The following is an 18,960-nucleotide window of genomic DNA, read 5'->3' as shown; positions in this document are numbered from 1 at the left end:
TTTTTTTTCTTTTCTATCTTAAAGAAGTCCCTCATTACGGGTGATGAACTCCTTTAGCTTTTTCTTGTCTGGGAAGTTCCGTATATGTCCTTCAATTCTAAATGATAGCTTTGCTGAGTAGAGTAATCTTGGCTGTAGGTCCTTGCTTTTCATCACATTAGATATTTTGTGCCAATCCCTTGTGGCCTGCGGAGTTTCTGTTGAGAAGTCAGCTGACAGTCTTATGGGAGTTTCCTTGCCTTTCTCTTGCTGCTGTTATGATTCTCTCTTTGTCTTTAACCTTTGCCATTCTAATTATAATGTGCCTTGATGTGGGCCAGTTTGGTTCATCTTGTTTGGGACTCTCTGTGCTTCCTGGACTTGTATGTCTATTTCCTTCACCAGGTTAGGAAAGTTTTCAGTCATTATTTCTCCAAATAGTTTCTCAATCTCTTGCTTTCTCTCTTTTCCTTCTGGTACCGCTACGATGCGAATGTTTGATGTTGGAATAGGGTCTCTTAAACTATCCTCATTTTTTGGATTCTTTTCTTTTTGGGGTTCCGATTGGGTGTTTTATGCTACCTTGTCTTCCAAATCGCGAATTTGATCCTCTGCTTCATCTAGTCGGCTGGTAATTTCTTCTAGTGCATTCTTCATTTGAGTATTTGTACTCTTCACTTCTAATTGGTTCTTTTTTTTTATGATTTCTATGTCCTTTTTTATGCTTGTTATCTCTTTGTTGAAGTTGTCATTTAATTTCCTATAAGGATGCTTCCTTATAACCACTGTTTTGAACTCTTCATGTGATAGGTTGCTTGCCTCCATTTGGTTTAGTTTTTGCTGGAGCTTTATGTCCTTTCATTTGGGATGTATTACTTGTCTCCTATTTTGGCTGCCTCTCTCTTTGTTTCTATGTATTAGGTAGATCTGTTATGTGTGCCAGTCTTGGCCGAGTGGCATTATATAGTAGGTGCCCTGTGGGGCCCTGGCACAGTCCCCCTGTTCACCTGCTCTGGGTGCTCCAGGAGTGTCCGTTATGTGGACTGTGTGGGCCCTCCTGTTATATATAGTTGAGCCTTGGTTGCTATTGGCACATCGATGGGTGGGATTTACCCTCAGGCTGACTGGCTGTGGGGTTTGACCACATCTACAGCTTACAGGCTGCTATAATGGGGGCTTATCCCACTGAGTGGGATTCCCCCAGTGGGCTCTGGTGCCTGTTGAGACTACCCTTTGGGTGTGCTGCTTACGGGGCTAATTGGGTGGTGCTCTGCTGTGGTCTGAAGCCAACCTCCAAGTATGTTGGTTCTGGGGCCTCTTGGGAAGGGGTCTGGTGCAGGCCCAGGTCAGCCACTGCCTCTGACCAGCCAGGGATTACCTAGTATTAGCTACAAAGCGATCTGCGGTTGTTCGCTGCTTGTTAACTCTGGAAGCACGTGGGAGAGGCCACGCTAAGAAATGAGGACTTTTGCCACCAGTACCGGGCCTGGGGTAGCTCCACAAAATGCCAGAATACCCTGAGGCCTGCTGCCACCTGCCACCTGCTGGTTACCTTAAGGCTCAGCTTCACGTGGTACACGAGTTGGGTGAGGGAGGGTCTCAGGGAGTAATTAGAGCGGGAAGAGATGTGATCACAGGTTAATGTAGACTGTGGTTTGGTGCCAGTACCGAGCCTGGAGCTACTCAGCAAAAGTCTCAGAGCACAAAGAGGCCAGCTGCCATCCGCCTGGGGCTCACGGACTCCCATAGTTTTCCAAGCACAAGTGACATGTGGGCGGGGCTGGCAGCTCTCAGAGAACTGCCAAGACCTGTCTTGGGGGAGTTGGGTGGGGCGTGGTCTCAGTGAGTCATCAGGGCGGAGCTGCAGAGCTCACCAGGCCAATCAGATTCAGATCTGGCCGTAAGTGTAGGGGGTGGGATCAACACAGGAAAGACAGAGTCCACCTGCTGGCTGCATGGGAGAAGGAACCCTCACAGGGAAATGTCACTGCCCTCCAGCCCTCAACATGAAGCAACACAACTGAGTCTGCCCTCCAGATGTTTGACAGCACGAGTCACCATCCCTTCTCTGGAGCCCAAGATGACTGCCTGCGAGCGAGAGAGTCTGTTCACGGGCCATTTAAGAGAACGCCTGGGTTTCCTGCTGCCTTCTGTCCCACCCGGATGGTCAGAATCCCCACTGTTTTTCACAGCCAGATGTTGTGGGGGCTCTTCCTGGCACCAGTACTCTGGGCTGGGGAGGCCGGTGTGGTCGAATAATATTCCATATCTGGATAGGTCAGAATTTGTCGCTCCATTTATCAGCTCATGGACATTTGGGTTATTTCAATTTTTCTGGTTACTGTGAGTAATGCTGCTATGAAATTTGTGTATAGCTATCTGTTTGAGTCTCTGCTTTTAATTCTTTTGGGTACACACCTGGGAGTAGAATTGCTGGGCCATATGGTAACTCTGTTTAAGTTTTTGAGGAACCGCCAAACTACTTTCCACTGTGGCTGCACGATTTTACAGTCCCACCAGCGATGTACAAGGGTTCGAATTTCTCCACATCCTTGCCATCACTTTTTAGTTTCCTTTTTTTTTGATTATGGCCAACTGAGTGGGTGTGAAGTGGTGTCTCGTTGTGGCGTTTACTTGCGTTTCGCAATGTCTGATGACGTGGGACGTGTACAGCTGGTGTTCTTAACCTCTCTGCTACACTGTCGCTCAGGAGCAGGGGGCGCATTCCTCCAGTGGGAGTACTCTGGGACGAGTAGGTAGAGGCTGTAATAGGCAAGAACCTTTTTAGCTTCACAAATGAATTAAGGAAGCCTTCTGGAATCTACAGTGAGAACTCTTCCTGTTATAGAGCCTGAGCTTTCCCATGCCTGGGCCATGTCACATCCCAGCAGATGAGACGGAAGCCAGAGATAATTTATCCAGGGAGCAGCTAGACTTTGCCTTTTTTTTTTTCAAAGCTGCAATATACCTGGCTTCTGTTCTATCTTCCTGCCCATGTAAAAGAAAATCACCCTGGAATTACCCACACCTGCCATTTCACCTATCCTAGTGTTTCTCCATGGTATTATCTACCACCGGCATTACAATTGAGTTGCTTGTAAAAACACAGATTCCGGGTATAGCCGGTTAGCTCAGTTGTGCTCTTAACAACAAGGTTGCCGGTTCGATCCCCACATGGGCCACTGTGAGCTGCGCCCTCCACAACTAGATTGAAACAACTACTTGACTTGGAGCTGATGGGTCCTGGAAAAACACACTTAAAATAAATAAAAGTTAAAAAACACCCCCCCCCCCCCACACACACGGATTCCCTGGTGCCCATTTTAGCCTTTGCTGATTCTGTACCTCTGGGGTGGGGTCTGGGAGCCTGCATTTTAACAAGCTCTCCGGGTGGTTTCCGTGGGCACTGGTTGGGAGACTGCTAGCCATTCACACGTTAGTTGTTAACACACATGCATTAATTCCAACAGATTGTCCAGGACTCCAAAACCCAGGTTGACAGCAGACCTCCCAAGAGATTGGGGTGGCGGGGGGGAAAGGCAGGTAGCAATCAAAATCTGGATCACTGTGGTATCTGGGAAATTTTGGGGGTCCAGAGCCACTGGGAGGACTTGGCAGGAGGGATTGGCGGAAACAAAGGGTGCCATAGACATAGAAATTTCCCCCTCTTACACCTTAAGGATGCTGCTCGCTTGCCCTGGGGCCCACAGTTCGGTTATAATTTTGGTTAAGTAGACTAGCCTGGGAACCAACCATGGAATCCATTTTCCCTTCAAAGTGATATTACTCAAGTTTTAAACAACTAAGCTAAAATGAGCTCAGGGAGCGTGACCCTTCCATTCGGTGGCACGGCTGGTCCCAGTAATTGCACAAAGGGAACCGTGTCTGTGGTGTTTGGCTTATTTCCATCCTGCCACTTCAATGCATGTTCTAAATCCAACCAGCGGCTAGGGACCACTAATGACCCAGCAGAGGTGTCCACTGCCCCTTTGATTCCACCTTCCTGCTGCTCAAGCTTCTTTATCCTGCTCTAGGGCCAGTTCTGGAATGTGGGCGAAGCAAGACAGAGGAGAGGAAAAAGTAAGGAATGAACAGCTGCAGGCAGCAGCATTCATGGTTTGAGTTAAATTGCATTTTCTACTCTGGAGACAACCAGGGACCTGGCTGGGAGTTCAAGAAGCTGTAAAGGAGCTGGTTTCAATGCGGTCAGAAGGTGCTGCCCTCACTGCACTAGGGTGCTGTATAAGGAGGGCTGGACTTAGAGGCAGGACACCTGCATTTAAGCTTGGCTCTTGTTTTCTCTCTCTCTCTCTCTCTCTCTCTCTCTCTCTCTCTCTCTCTCTCTCTCTCTCTCTCTCTCTCTCTCTTTCCCTCTTTGTAAAACAAGCCAGGTTAACGATTTCTAAGGGCCCTTCTAGTTCTGTCATTCTGAGAGTCTGTCATCCATGTCATTTCAGTGTCTGGTGATGTGGGTAATTATGCAAGTTAAACAGGAAGTAGGATGAGCTCTGCTCATGAATGAGATTCCTGCTGCTTGCTAATTACGCTTTCATCAGGGTGCAGTGCAGACTCCTACACCGTATCAGTGATGGCAAGGTGTCGGTAAATTCACCCAGCCGAGCATTTCAGGTCTAGGATCGAGCCCAGATAGAGTCAGCTCTTGTATTTACTTTTCAGATCCCGACATCTATTTTTCAAATACTTGCAGAGTGAATTGAGGAAACCATGAAGGCCAGAGTTGGGTCCAACTGGTCCTTTCTCCCTCCCTTTCTCAAATATTTTGAGCCAAGTGCTCTCCTAGATTGTCTCATGGTTTTTACAATTTAGGGGGCAGGGGAGAGCGAGAGAATTAGAAATAGGAAGATCATGTTCTGAGTCCCTGCAGAGCTTACAGGTAGGTACCTTTTCTTAGAATCCACCTACTCAGACGCCCTGCTGAAATGCAGGTCTAGGCACCACGTTTGTACCATGTGATGTCTCCTCCCTCTATTTCATTGGTTGGTGAGAAACCCAGTTCTCTCTCTCTCTCTCTCAAGACTTGAATCGAGAGACACAGTAGCTAAGCAGCTGGTGGGGCTGTCTTCCAGGGGGGGCCCATGAGTGCAAAGAGGAAGATGGTTACAAGTAAGAGAATCAGAGATAAGAACGCCCATGGGGCTGATAAGAAAGACCCCAGGGCGTCTGAGAGCCAGAAAGAGGACGTTTCCATTCCCCAATGGCGTCTAATTTGGTTCCCGTACGCATGAGTTTGCCTGTGAGAGCCTTGTGTGCAGTCTTTTTCCGTCAGCTAGCATGGGTGCATTTCTGTTCCTTACAACCGTTGTTCCCTGACAGGGCTGAGAGTAGGGCTGTGCCTCATTTCTTTTGGTGTCTCCGTGGCACAAAGCATAGGGCTTTACTCTTAGGAGGCAGTCAACAAGGGTTTATTGACTTTCACTGAACAAACTCCCCCGACTCTGCCCCGTTTGTAGATGGCCAGGTAGGACCTGAACAGGTAGGAAGCAGAACTTGATTTAATCCAAAGTCAATTTGGAAAAAAACACTAGTGGGATTAAAATAAACCATGCTACAATTTAGTAACTCAGTAAGAGCACCCCCCCCCCCCACAAACATTTGCTCTGTTCCTACCTACTAATAATTTTCAGGTGGCGCAATATATATTTGCAAATAGTCCATTTGGGCATAGATACACTTTCATGCATTCACATATGTAACCAGTAATTTGAGGACCTACTATGTGTCACTCACTAATTCCTACCATATAAGCTATAAACATATCTTCACTTTCCTTCCTTCACTGGATTTGTGAGGTCCAGTGCTTCATTAACTTCCCATTCCCACAATCAGAGAAGAAAATGTCTTATTAACCAGCTAGTAGGAAATCAGCAAGGAAGAGCAGCTGCCAAAGCAAGTCGACCTATCACTTTAAGTCAACTCAGAAGCTCATTCGGATGTACAGCCAAGACACTGGTGGCCCTTACTGGGGCTCAAAACCACGTTCAGTCTGCACCCCATTGATAATCCACTGGACCCAAAACAAAGCGACTGAAATGAAAACAGGTCCCCCCAGGGCACCAACTGAAACGCAACACCTTATCAACTCCTGCTATAGAAACGAGGCTTGACTCAACCCCAGCACCTGATAATGGGAACCCTTTTCCAGACCGTGAAAATAAAACCCTGGCGTGCCGATTTTATGAAGCTGCTCCTGCTCCTGTGCAAATGCAAATGAGAAATGCTGACGCTGCTTCTTTTTGACATTGCTTTTTAATTATGGCCATTAATAAATCATTTTATCCTTGAACAAGACTTGAGAATGACCCTCAGGCAGAGACAGGATTCCTTAGGAAGTAGGCCGAGGGAGAATGGGCTTTCTCACCCCCCACCTCTTCCTTTAATCTGCTGTCAGAAACAGAAACGCTCTTTTTTTAAGGAGCTGGAAGCAGACGGCTGCCCTTGCGCTCCATCTGGGAACCTTCCTGCCACACTGTTCTTCCTCCCTTGGCCTGACTTACTGACCCTGTCACAGAAGCAGAATCTGTCCTCTCTTCTGCATTGTTTTTCTCACAGCGTTTTTAACTCTTATCGTAGTGGGTTGAATGGTGCCCCTCTCCCTGCCAAAGATGCACCCATATACTGTGAATGTTGCCTTATTTAGAAATGGTCTTTGCAGACGTCATGAAGTTAAGGATCTTGAGAGGAGATCATTCTGGATTATCTGTGTGGGCTCGAAATCCAAAGACAAGTGTCCTAAGAGGAGGAAGTAGGGAGGACACAGACAGGAGGAGGCAATGTGACCAGGGACGCAGAGGCTGGAGTGATGCTGCCACAATCCCAGGAGTGCTGGCAGCCGCCAGAGGAGGCAAAGGAGAACTCTCCCCTGGGACCGCTGGAGGGAGCACGGCCCTGGTGGCACCTGGAGTTTGGACTCCTGGCCTCTAGACACTTTGTTGCTTTAAGCCACCGGCTTATGGTACTTTGTGACAGCAGCCACAGGAAACTGTTCTCCCTCAAGGCCTTGGAATCCAGAGCAGTCATAATGTTTTGCTTGGTTGCTGCGGTGTTTTGGGTTGACCCTTCCTCCCGTGTGATGCATGCACCCTTAGCATCAGTGTCACTTGGGAGTTTGGTAGAAATGCAGATTCTCAGGCTCAGCCCAGACCTGTTGAACTAGCATCCACGTTTCCCCAGATCCCCAAGTGGTTCGTACACATGTTCACCTTTGACTAGTGCGAGTAGGGAAAACTCTGAGGTGACAATTAGATCTTTCCTCCACCTGCCAGAATTCTACCTTCTGCGTGTTAAATCTGTTGAACGCGGCAGGGAGGTTATGTAAAAACCAAACCAAACCCTTAGGTTAGAAATACATACTGATGTATTATGGATGCAACAACATGATGTCTGGAATTTGCTTTAAAAGATTCCAGGAAGGAAAGAAGGAAGAAAGGAAGGAAAGGGTGTTGGGTGGGGACAGTGAAACAAGACTGGCCAAATGCAGACACATTCTTGCAGCTTAGTGCTGGGTACACGGTGGTTCACTGCGCAATCTTCTCTGTTTTTCCTGCAGACTTTTCCATAATGAAAAGTTCAGCAATATCCTGGTTTCCCAGCCTTCCTTATTTTCCTTTTTTTTTTTTTTTCACGAATCCCTTTTTTTCCCCTTTGTAGAAATGACTGGCGTTGGGGGTGGGGACATCTATTTTTGTCTCTGTGGTTTTCTTTGCTCTGTTTGCCTGTGTTTGGGGCTTTGTTGACTTCCTTTTCAACAGAGAGCTGTTGCTGGGGCAGTAGGATGGGAGCTGATTAAGCTTTACAGCATCTTCTTACTAGGTTTCCAGCATGTGCTGGGCTCATATTGTTACGGCCAGCAGGAATTTCATTTCCTTTCTCTTTCCTTCCCTCCCTTACCTCTTTCAGACTTTCCCCCCCCCACTGGCTAGAGTGTCACATGCGTGACCTCCGGCGCTCTGATTTACATGTGGTTTGCATATTCTTCGTGTAGTCCGGGGTGTTCTCAACCAAGGGGTGATTTTGCCCCCCAAGGAACATTTGGCAATGTCTGGAGCCAATTTTGGTTGTCACAGCTGGGGAGGGATGCTGCTGGCATCTAGTGAGTAGAGGCCGGGGATGCAGCAAACGCTCTACAATCCACAGGATGGCGCCCCCTGAGACAAAGCATGATCTGGCCCGAAAAGTCGATCACGCCACGGTTGAGAAATTCTGATTTTGTCCTAACGCTCATCCCAGTACGTTTGGCCTGTCTCTTCCTTTGCTCCTGTCTGTCTCCTGTCAAAGGTGAGGTGCACTGATGACCGCTGACAACTTTTACCTCCCATAGGTTGCTTTCGGGATAGAATGTAAGTGACTGATCGTTTGTGCAAGTTGTGCCCTGCACACCTCCAGGGGGCGCCACCCACATGGTATTCAAGGGCCCCTCCCGCCCTCCGCAGAATTGTGTTCTACACAATCTACATGGCTGTAAGTGGTTGTTCCAGTTTTGGGGTTGCCCTGGGGGTGGGGTTCTGGAACTGGGAGAGAGTTAATTTCTGGCCAGTAGGGGACTGAAGCTACCATCAGGGAAGGAGAAAATATTGAGCAAAGAGGACCTTACTTTTATTATCCTTGGCCATCATCTAGTTAGGGAGCGTCTCCTCTGCACCCCGGGGCCATGTCCATTTGACTAGATCTAAAATTGTCAAATTATGATATTATGGCTTATGCTTTTGATAGCTTTTGTCTGAAACATGTGATCACTTTTTAATTTCAGTCAGTTCCTTTGGGGGAGAAAATATATGCTGCCACCATCAGACTTCCTATCTGCCCACCATTTGCTTGGCAGGATTTCTTTCATTTCAGTGGCATAAATTATTCTTACTGATCCTCAGTCATTTTGCAATAAAAACTGAGATTGCAGAAATGTTCATTGTCATTACCAGTGATGGAGCAGTAAGTGCAGGCTTCTGGAGGGAGAGAGGGAATCAGGTGTTTTCAGGTGTTCGCAGAATGAGCTGCTGACCCTCAGAGAATGGCTTTTCATTTCGGTGAGATCTGAGGGGAATCGCCATCGGCTTCTGGGAGGTGGCCCTTTGCTTGTGTGGTCACTGAGTCCTCAGGGAGTCCATGCTCTGTGGGCAGCCCCGTGGATGGAGTTGTGATGTCTTGGGATTGAGTACTGGGTCACTGGACTACAGACCCCCAGGCTGGCGTGACGGGGCTCTGTGGTTTCTGCCAGTCCTTCCATCGCTCCTTCCTCTTATAACAGTCTCTGATTTTCCTCTGGGCACCCACCAGCCCACCACTGGCAGCCCATATAGTTTGTGTGGGGCTCGCCACCCCTCCACCCTAACCTAGGGGTGGGCATGTGGTCCCAGCTTGGGTGTTCAGCATCATTCCATCCCCCCTGGCCACAGCGACTGGTTATGAGAAGCAAACTGGCCCAATGAGAATACCCAGCAGCAAAATTCTTGGAATTTTTTGGTCCCTCTTAGGAAAGAGAAATAGAGAAGGAGAGAGAGATAGACCGATTATTCTGATGACATCATTTGAGGACCTGGAAGTGGTCATACTTGAAGCTATCCGTTGTGTGGAATGGGGCCGTGTGGACCTCCGAATGTGACCTCATTTGCAAATAGGAGATGTTTCCTGTGCAGAGATGAGATTATACGGGAGTAGGGTGGGTCCCTAATCCAAATGACTGGTGTCCTTGTAAGAAGATGCAAAGACAGAGACACAAGGAGAAGACTATGGATTGAATGGAGGATTAGAGTGATGGGTCTACAGGCCAAGGGACCCCAAGATTGCCAGGGAACCACAGGAAGCTAGGAAGAGGCAAAGAAGGCTTCAGGTGGAGCGTGGATCTGTCAGCACCTGGATTTCCAACTTCTGGCCTCCAGGCCTGTGAGGCAGTAAATCCTGTTGTTTTAAGCCGTGCAGGTTGCGGGATTCTGTTATGGCTGCCTTGGGAAATGCACATGAGGAGTTTGAGATAATAATATTCTTTCTCCTCCTTCCTTTCCGTCTCTTTCTCCTGTTTCTTCCTCTTCTTCAAAACCATCCTCCTCATCCTCATCATTTCCGCCTACGTTACAGAAAGAGCCTCACACTGATGTGGGGAGTCCAACTTCCACGGCTGCTCTTTCCTCCTCTTGCATCGGCCCCTGGGGCTCTGACGTTCGACCCCAATTCTGGGGGTTTTCTGGAGCTCCACTCCGGGGCACCATCTCCTGTTACCTAGTGCCTTTAAACAAAGGCTAATGCTCACCCCCGGGTTATCCAGACCCCCATCAGGGACTTATTGGCGGTAGGCAGAATTCTAACACGATCCCCAAGATACCTGCCCCCCCAATATACACGTCTTGTTTAATTCTGTCTCGTTGCGCGTGGGTGGGACCTGGGCTTGCTTCTAACCAATAGAACATGGGAAAGCGGAAGGGATTTTGCAGCTGTAACTGAGGCTCCCTAATAGTTTCGCTTTGAGTTACTCAAAAGGGAGATTATCCAAGATGGGCCTGGCCTAATCAGGCGAGTACTCGGAAGCGGGTCTAGAGGAGGCAGACACTCCCCCGCTGGCCTCGAAGAAGGAAGCTGCCATGAGCACTCAGCTGCAGGGAAATTACTTCCTCCAATAACCACGGGAGCTTGGGCGAGGACCCCAGCCCAGCCGACACCTTGATGGCCACCTTGTGAGACCCTGAGCAGAGGACCAAACTCAGTCACATTCAGACTCCTGACCTATGGAAACTGAGAGATTGTTCGAAGTGTGTGCTAATCAGTTACGCAGCCATAGAAAATGAATGAATCTTTCTATCTTAAGGAGCTTCCAGGTGCTGTGGCCAAGCCCCTCCTTTTGTGTGTGTGGCTTGGAGGTGAGGGGGTGGATGGGTGGGGAGGATGGAGCCAGGTGGGGAGAAGAGAACTATCCTGGAAGAAGTCATGGCCCCTCCAGTGAGGGGAGAGGCTTGACGAACACGCAGACCTGCCCAGGGCCCAGCCTCGGGGAGCTGGAGGGAGACTATCGCCCCACAGTGAGGACTTGGGGACCTTGATCCTAAACAGAGGTCCCACTTCCCCATCTGGCAGGCGGTGCTGGGTGGCAGATACTTGGAGGAAACACACACACTCTTTGTATGGATGCGAACATTTTTTTGGAGTGGAAAGATGTAAGGTGGTATATTTTGATGAAATAGCCAATTAAAAAAAAAAAATCCTCTGTCCCTGAGGCTTTTTCTCAAACAGCCAGGACTTCTGTCCTCTGTGCTTCAAGGAAGGGATGCCACGGGCGAAAGTGGAGAAAGCAGACACTCCTCTGGCTTTGGAGGGTCACAAGCTCAGCTCCTTATGGGAGCCATAGGGGAGCGTAGGTGCAGAGGAAGGTTTGGGGGGACACAGGTGAGTAAGAACAAAGTTCTCCTGTCTGATGCCCCGAGCTGTTAGAGAGAGGAAGCAAAGAGGCCAAAGGATCCCCAGGAAAGGGGCTCTTTGTTCTCCCTGGTAGAACTAGAGAAACAGAAGCAACACCTCCCCCCCGAAGGTGTATGGGATCTGGGAGCAGAGGGGACGTGAGTCCGTGTTGTGGGACAAGCCCTGGAAAGATGGCAAGACCCTGGACATAAGTGTTTAGTTGCCACCGTCCCCTCTGTCTGGCCCAATGGAGATGCTCAGACAATAACCTTTGAATGAAAGAATGCATACAGCAGGCGCCCGCTACAAAATCTCTGGGAAGGCTCCCTTCACCAGCAGCAGGGAAAGCTGATGGGGGTTATGTGATCCTGGCTGAGGGTGGGATGGCGGGGACAGCGGAGATATCTGCACACCTGATAGCTCCCAGGCGCAAGGAGGCCCTGCCGCCCAGATGTGGACGTGCCCCCGGGGGGCCCAGGGTTCTGACCCGGCAGCCAAGTCCGCTGCACTTAGGAGGGCTCACTCACGGGCCCTGTGCCTGCTGCACGGCCTTTCTGGCTTTGCTCTCTGCCTGGGACCACTTGGCCCCCGTTCCTGGGACTCTGTCTAGATGCTCGGAGGGGCAGCCACGTGGCTCCTCGGTCCTGAGCCCTTGTCAGAGCCGTGCCATCCGACTTCGCAGCTGAGATGTGAAGCCGTTGGGCCGTGCTCCCCATCATCACCTTGTCCCGTGTGAAATCGCCCAGAGGGGTTCGTAAGAACACCAGTTAATTACTCACTGGGCCCCGAGGGCCACTTTTCTCATAGTCTGTGTCAGTCCTACCCTCTGAGATCTGATGAGGTCTGTGGTGCTGGCAGCACCAATTTTTTTCCATTATTTTTTCTATTATGGATGATTCTTTTTTACATGGGAGTCAGACAGAGGTCGGCTTGAGCCCAGCTCAGGAAGACGAATACCAGTGGTTTTCTGGGTCCAGGCGGCCTCTTCCTTATTAATACGACATATTCAGGATATATCCCCATTGCCTGGGAGCTCAGAGGATGGGCAATGTTTAGAGGGGTTTCGAATGGTTACTTAATTACGGCAAAGATATCGGAGGGCAGTAGCGATTGAGGAGCGTGTCTGGAACCAATCAGGGCTGAGTCCGAATTCTGATTCCGCCCGGGGGAGATTTGTGTGTCCCTCAAGCCTCAGCTGTCTCACCTGTAAAGGATAACTGTCCTGACTTCATGCCACTGTTATGAGAGTGGAATGAGTGCGGTCCCAGCGGGGCATTTTCATAAGCCAGGTCCTGTGCTCAAAGCACTGATGGCAGTGGCTTTTCCCTGGGGGACATTGGGCAATATCTGGAGACATTTTTGGTTGTCACCATGAGCGGAGGGGGTATGTCTGACATCTGGGGGGTGGAGGCTGCTCAACATCCCATCGTAGGCAGGACAACCCCCCCACAGACAGTGAGCTGGTCCCAAATGTCAGTAGAGAGACCTGTTTTAAAGTTGAAATTGAATGTTCACCTGTTCAATAAATCACAATAAATCTACTTATAAATGAGAGGAACATAGGGACATGATTTTTCCACAGTGGGTGGATTAAAAAGATTATTTTGTGTTATAACACTTTTTTTTTTTTTTTTTTGCGATACGTTCACGTGGTCTAAGATCTGAAAGGTACAGAGGGTGTACAGTGCAAAGTCTCTCTCCCACCCCGCCCTTTTCCGGTGTTCCCAACTCCTTGTTTATGTATTCAGAAGTCCTCTATGCATCTAGAAGCAATTGTATGCACACACACATACATATATGCACATATATATATATGTATGCTACACACATTCTTTGCATCTCGCTTTTGTCTCACTTCATCCACCTTGGAGATAAGTTTCTATCGGGCACCAAGGCCTTCCCTGCTTTCTTGTAAAGGTGACAGAGTAGGCCATTCTGTGCGTGGATAGACTTAGCCACTCCCCTCTGGATGGGTATCTTCTTTTGCAGTTACAAACACCAGTGCAACGAGTAACTTTGTGCATACATTCTTTCCACCACACCAATAATGTGTCGGTAGGATAAAGTCCTACAAGTGGAATTACCAAATAAGAAAGTTTGTGTGTTCGTGATGGTGTTGGAAGTTGCAAAATTATCCTCCACTGGAGCTGTTCCCTTTCCATTCCCCGCTGACAGTGAACGTAGGAGAGGAATTGGGGTGATTTTATAATTTTTAAAATTGGCTTTCACTGGTTATATCTTCTCGTCAAAACCCTTCTGAGAATAAATAAAATGTGGGCGAGCCTTATAATATTTTGTGCCCATTGCGTTCTCAGTGTCCAGGGATCCAGCATCTGCCCGTGGGAGGTCTTTTGAGTGTTACGGAGTTAAAGCCTCAGGGAACTGGCTTTTGCTTTCTCTAGAAAAGGGCTGTTTAGTTCCTGCTTCCTGGCGCTAATAGTTCCCAAATGACTCGCCTCTCATAGAGTTTACATGTAGGAAAATGTCTCTCAGCAAATCTCCCTCTGAGTGGTTGTTCAGCTTTATTTTTTAAGTTTTCTGACTCCAGCGCCTTTGAGAGGCTGATGGAAGCCATGAAACCCTCTCCCGGAGAAAAGGCACCAGCAGTGTGTGTGTCATTTCAGAGGTTCTTTGGACCCCTAGGGAGTGGCTCTCAGGATAGGGGTGAACCTTGGGCTGCCAGCCACCTCTTCCTACCCCGTGACAGGGCTCTGAGGATCCTTGGCTCAGAATTCGGCAGAACCAATTCCTGGTTCCGGGCCTGGCTGCCCACTTACTGGTCAGTTACTCAGCCTTTCTGAGCCTTAGTTTTCTTGTCTGTGGAATGGGGACAACACTGCTTTGCAGTATCTTATGAGAGATAATGAAGGCAAAGCACAGTGTCCGTGTCGGAGAAACGGAAGCAATTGTTATTATAGTGGAGTCCTTTGCCCTGGGATTCTGGAACAACCCTGTTCCTTCCTTTCACCGAGACCTCACACATGCTGTCCCCTCTGCCTCTTGCTGCTCGAGGTCTCTCTCACTCGCAGCTCAGCTGCCCATCTCGCCCCTTCCCCGCCTCTCCATTTCAAACCAACGCACTCTGGCCACCTTCTGGAGAAACTCTCTTTCTTCTTGGTGCCTCTCTGAGTTGTCCTGAGATCTGTTAGCGTATTTGCTTGTCTAAGGTCTGTCTGCCCTGGTGGACTACGCACTTGAAGTGAGCTGGGGGGACCAACACGAGCAAGGGCCCTGAGGCGGGAGGTGGGGGCTGAGTGGAGGCACAGGTGGGAGGCTTTTGTGATCAGGAGGAGAACACTTGAGGGGAAGAGAGATGGTGAGGCCAGGAGAGAGCAGATCGGGCCAGGCCGTGGGGACCTTCTGGGCCACAGGAGGACAGAGTTTGTATTCTCTTTGAAGAGCGTCATTGTCCCTCCAACTCACCAGTGTTTAGCAGGGAGTTACTTGATTTAATTGAGTGCTTTCATCGTTAAGGTTCTATTATTTATATAAAATTCTTTTGAATGATTTCCTTTTACAAAAGATTACCACCCACCCTATGAAAGGACGCGTGGAGGGCGGGTGGGCCTGGGGAGCAGGGAGATCCCTTAGGAGGCCACAGTCCCGGTCCCGATTCTGTCTGTGACCCACGGGATTCTAGGAATAGCCCTGAGATCCCAGGGAATTCTAAGTCAGTGTTTCTTCCAGGAGAAACCAGCCACCTGAGCTGCTCCGGTCTCCCCAGAGCTGACCCAGAATGCAGTGTGTCTCAGGGAATGACAGAGGCCAGGGGCTTTCACCAGCCTCCCGGAGCATAGCTTACCTGAGATGGTGGTGAAGTGGGATGGGGACGTCATTGTCACGAAGGGTGGGGTGAGGTACTTGGCCTTCACGCCCTCCCGGGCCAGGCGGTCCATGTTGGGGGTGTCCACATCCTGGTCGTAGTTCCAGCGGAAGCCATCAAAGGAGATCAGCAGCAGCTTGTTGAAGCCCTTCCTCCCGGGGACGGGGTGGCTGCTGGCCCAGCTCAGCAGGACCGGCAGCAGCAGCCCCAGCACCCCAAACCCCTTCATGCCGCGTGTGCCTCCCACGCACACATTGCAGAGTTCACGGGCCCGCTCCCGTTTTCTCCCTTTTTTATCTGCGGTCGAACAAAGTCCACATTGATAATTCTCTGCCCCAGCTCCGCTGAGGATCAAAATACTTGGAGTATCAGAAGACGGCACGTTTTACGTGATGAAACAGTTCTGGGAATGGATAGAGGCTCACCAACATTGTGAATGTACTTCATGCCACGGAATTGCACCCTTTAAAATGGTCAAAATGGTCAATTGTATGTGATATATGTTTTACCCCAATAAGAAAAATCAAAGTGTGCGACATATTTTGGACTCTCATACTAGTTCCACCGTTGTGAAGACTTGGAGAACAAATGGGATCGTTGCTTTCCTTTGCTCAGTAGATCCTGTTTTTCTAGGGAGAGCAAATGATCATTTGTTACGATTAGGAAAGCAGCCAGCAAGGGTTACGTGACTGTGGGGGCTGGGAACCGTATACACATTTTTTACCCCATTTCATTGTGAGTTTTTAAAACCTAGGAAGGTTATTTGTTGAAAATGCGCCATAAGAATTTAACAAAATGATTGTGGTCAAATACACCTAAGATAAAATTGACCATTTTAACCACTTGCAAGTGTACAAATTCAGTGCTATTTAGTATGTTCATAGCACTGTGCAGCCATCACCACTATCTAGTTCCAGAATATTTTCATCACCCAGAAAAGAAACCCTGTACCTGTCAGCAGTCATTCCTCATTCCTCTCTCCTCCACCCCAAGCAACCACTAATCTGCTTTCTATCTGTTCACATTTACCTATTTTGGACTTTTCATATAAGTGGAATCATACAATAGGTAGTCTTTTGTGCCTGACTTCTTTCACCGAGCATAATGTTTTTATTTTTATTTCTTTTTAAAGATTTTATTGGGGAATATTGTGTTTCTCCAGGGCCCGTCAGCTCCAAGTTGCTGTCCTTCAATCTAGTTGTGGAGGGTGCAGCTCACTGGCCCATGTGGGAATCGAACCGGCAACCCTGTTGTTCAGAGCTCGTGCTCCAACCAACTGAGCCATCCGGCCTCCCCCCGCATAATGTTTCCAAGGTTCATCCAGGTCGTAGCATGACTCACTGCTTCCTGCCTTTTTATGGCTCATATTCCCATGTGTGGATATCTACATTTTGTATACCCACTCCCCAGCTGATACACACTCGAGTTGTTTCTGCCTTTGGCTATTTTGAATAATGCTGCTGTGAACGTTTGTGTACAGGCTTTGGTTTGAATAACTCCTGCTTTCCACTTAAATTTTGCAGTGTACCTATGAGGTAGTTTTTTACTTTTTAGCTGAGTAAACAGCTCCTAGAGGCTATGGGACCAGTTCAAGGTCACACAGCACAAGTGAGGTCAGGACCGTAGTTTTAATACTTGGCTGCATGTTTGCTGGGCACAGGGGTTTAAATTCCCTACGGGGACAAACTGATTTGAACAGCAGAAGCATCTGCCCATCCACTCCACATGTATTGAGCACATACTATGTGCTAGGTGCAGGAGACACAGAAGTACAGATAGAGAGGTGGCCTGTGTGTAGCTCAGAGTCCAGGTGACAAGCGTTACATGCAGTGGGAGGGTCCTGCTGGAAGAATGTGTGGGAAGTGATGCAGGAGCAGAGACAGTGGGTCATAACCCTGAGAATCTCGGCAGGGAGGGCTTCCTGGAGGAGGTGGCGCTAGTTTTGCAGGCTGGGAGGAGTTAGCCTCTTAGAGGCACCTTCACTCAGCCGCTCATTTGGATATGACAACAGTGTCCTAACAGATCCCTTTGCCGTTGGCCTCTTCCTTCGGGTGCATGGATGACACTTACCTTTGCACTTTTAGAAAATTCTGTGAATTGTATAAAGATGTCACCAGTGGGTTTTCTGGTGATAGTCTGCCCAGGTTTTCAGGGGAAGTTTTTGGAAAGTTTTTGTCTTGACATGGTGCACGGAAGGCTGGATATCAGACTCAGATGAGATGACCCATTTCCCGCTTGCAGAAATTGCCTGAGAAATCTGTTCCAGGCTTTTGCTTAGGTTGAATCTTTGGGGTGAGGAGGTGGTATGTCAGGGGAGCTCCATTTTGTATTTGCATAACTTGGCTTGTTAGCACGGTGTTTAGCTATAATTAATTAGCACTGTGTTTTGCTATATGAGGGAGTTTCATAGACTTTTGTGATGAGTATGCAGCATCGTGGGGGAGCTTGTTTTGAAGCTTGCCAGGCCTGCATTCGCATCTTGGAATCCATGATACCTGGGGGTAAGTTCCAGAACCTCTCTTTGACTCTGTTTCCTTCTCTGTAAGAAGGAAAATTGGTGTATTTCCTGAGGGTATGAGGCCCCAATGAGACAATGCCTGTCAGTGGGAACGCTTACTGCTCATGAGATACCTGTGTGCTCCCCGTTATTTCCTAGCCCCCTGGTAATTTATGGCCAATGTGCTGTGACTGGAAGCCCCGTCCATCACTTGAGCCCAAAGCTTTCAGGGGCTGGTGCATAACCATCCCACTCTTTGATCCCATCTGCAGTAACTGCAGTAAGCCTTGAGTTGAGACGGGAGAATTTCCATCATTCTGCGTCTCTGAGTGACCATATGAAGCAGAGTCCCCAGCCAACCCCCAGTGGACGTGAATGTGAGGAGTCAACCTCTGTTGCCAAGCCACTGAGTTTTGGGGGTTAATTTGTTGCTGCGATATAACCTCGTCTGTCCTGGCTAGTGCAGCGTGGGAAGCACTGACAGGTCCCTCGTAACGGGAAGCGCCCAGCAGATGTTCGTTACTTTTAGTGTGATGATGAATCGCCACTGATAGTGTCATTATCTGATCTGATGAGGCCAATGGTGCTCTTTTGTGCTTGGACAAATTGGACTTGGCACTCCTTCCAGCACGTGGGAGGGACGGACGATTGAGGGCCAATAAAGAAGGCTCATTATCTCTAGTTTGTGTCCCTAGGTACCCTTGGTGGCAGTGAACAATGTGTGCTGCTCAGAGACATCCGGGCCCAGAGGAGAGCCGGTGTTCAAACCAGGGTTGGGACTGCCCAAGGCCAAATGGTCTTTGGTCTGGAGGGAACCTCGAATCCCTGGGGCGCAGCTTCTCGGAGGGAATACGAATACTGGTACTGCGTGGTGTGGCTCTTTGGGAATTGTATAGTAATCAGTTACAAGTCTCTTTTAGGGACAATCCACATACATCTCTATATTCTGGAAGCACAGAAACAACAGCAGGCATCATGCAACGATCCGCCAAGCCCAATGGAACTTCCCTGAAGTGCAACATTTGGTGTCATCAGCAGAGCTGAGTGGAGGTAGCTGGCTGGAGACAATTGTCGTGACAGTCACTGCGATGCTTATCACGGTCACGGCCTTGTGGTTTGTCTTGGGTTCTCTTTGGTGAGTTCTGGTTTGGAAGCCAAAAATCCATCGTTTGCTTAGCACATAGTGACTGAGCAGTGTGGATGGCGTGCAGGATGAACTATGGAGGAGAGTAAATCTCTTCCTGCCACTATGTTTTCCAGC

The 18,960-nt window shown here is 48.9% G+C and overlaps 1 protein-coding gene across 1 annotated transcript in view; it reads right to left on the bottom strand.

Moving 5' to 3' along the window:
• Positions 1–15,471, bottom strand: part of LOC109460730 (ectonucleotide pyrophosphatase/phosphodiesterase family member 7-like) — a 31,502-nt gene extending 16,031 nt beyond the window's left edge. Inside the window, exon 1 of the mRNA XM_074322674.2 lies at positions 15,182–15,471. Coding sequence (XP_074178775.2) covers positions 15,182–15,431 — 250 coding nt within the window. The 5' untranslated portion in view covers positions 15,432–15,471. The remainder of the gene's footprint in view (positions 1–15,181) is intronic.
• Between the last annotated feature and the right edge of the window lie 3,489 nt (positions 15,472–18,960).

This window comes from Rhinolophus sinicus, chromosome 10 (assembly GCF_057876585.1).
Source record: "Rhinolophus sinicus isolate RSI-liver-muscle chromosome 10, RSI-T2T, whole genome shotgun sequence".
Classification (NCBI taxonomy): Eukaryota; Metazoa; Chordata; class Mammalia; order Chiroptera; family Rhinolophidae; genus Rhinolophus; species Rhinolophus sinicus.
The sequence above is the reverse complement of the archived record's forward strand: the minus strand, read 5'-3'. Positions and strand labels throughout refer to the sequence as shown.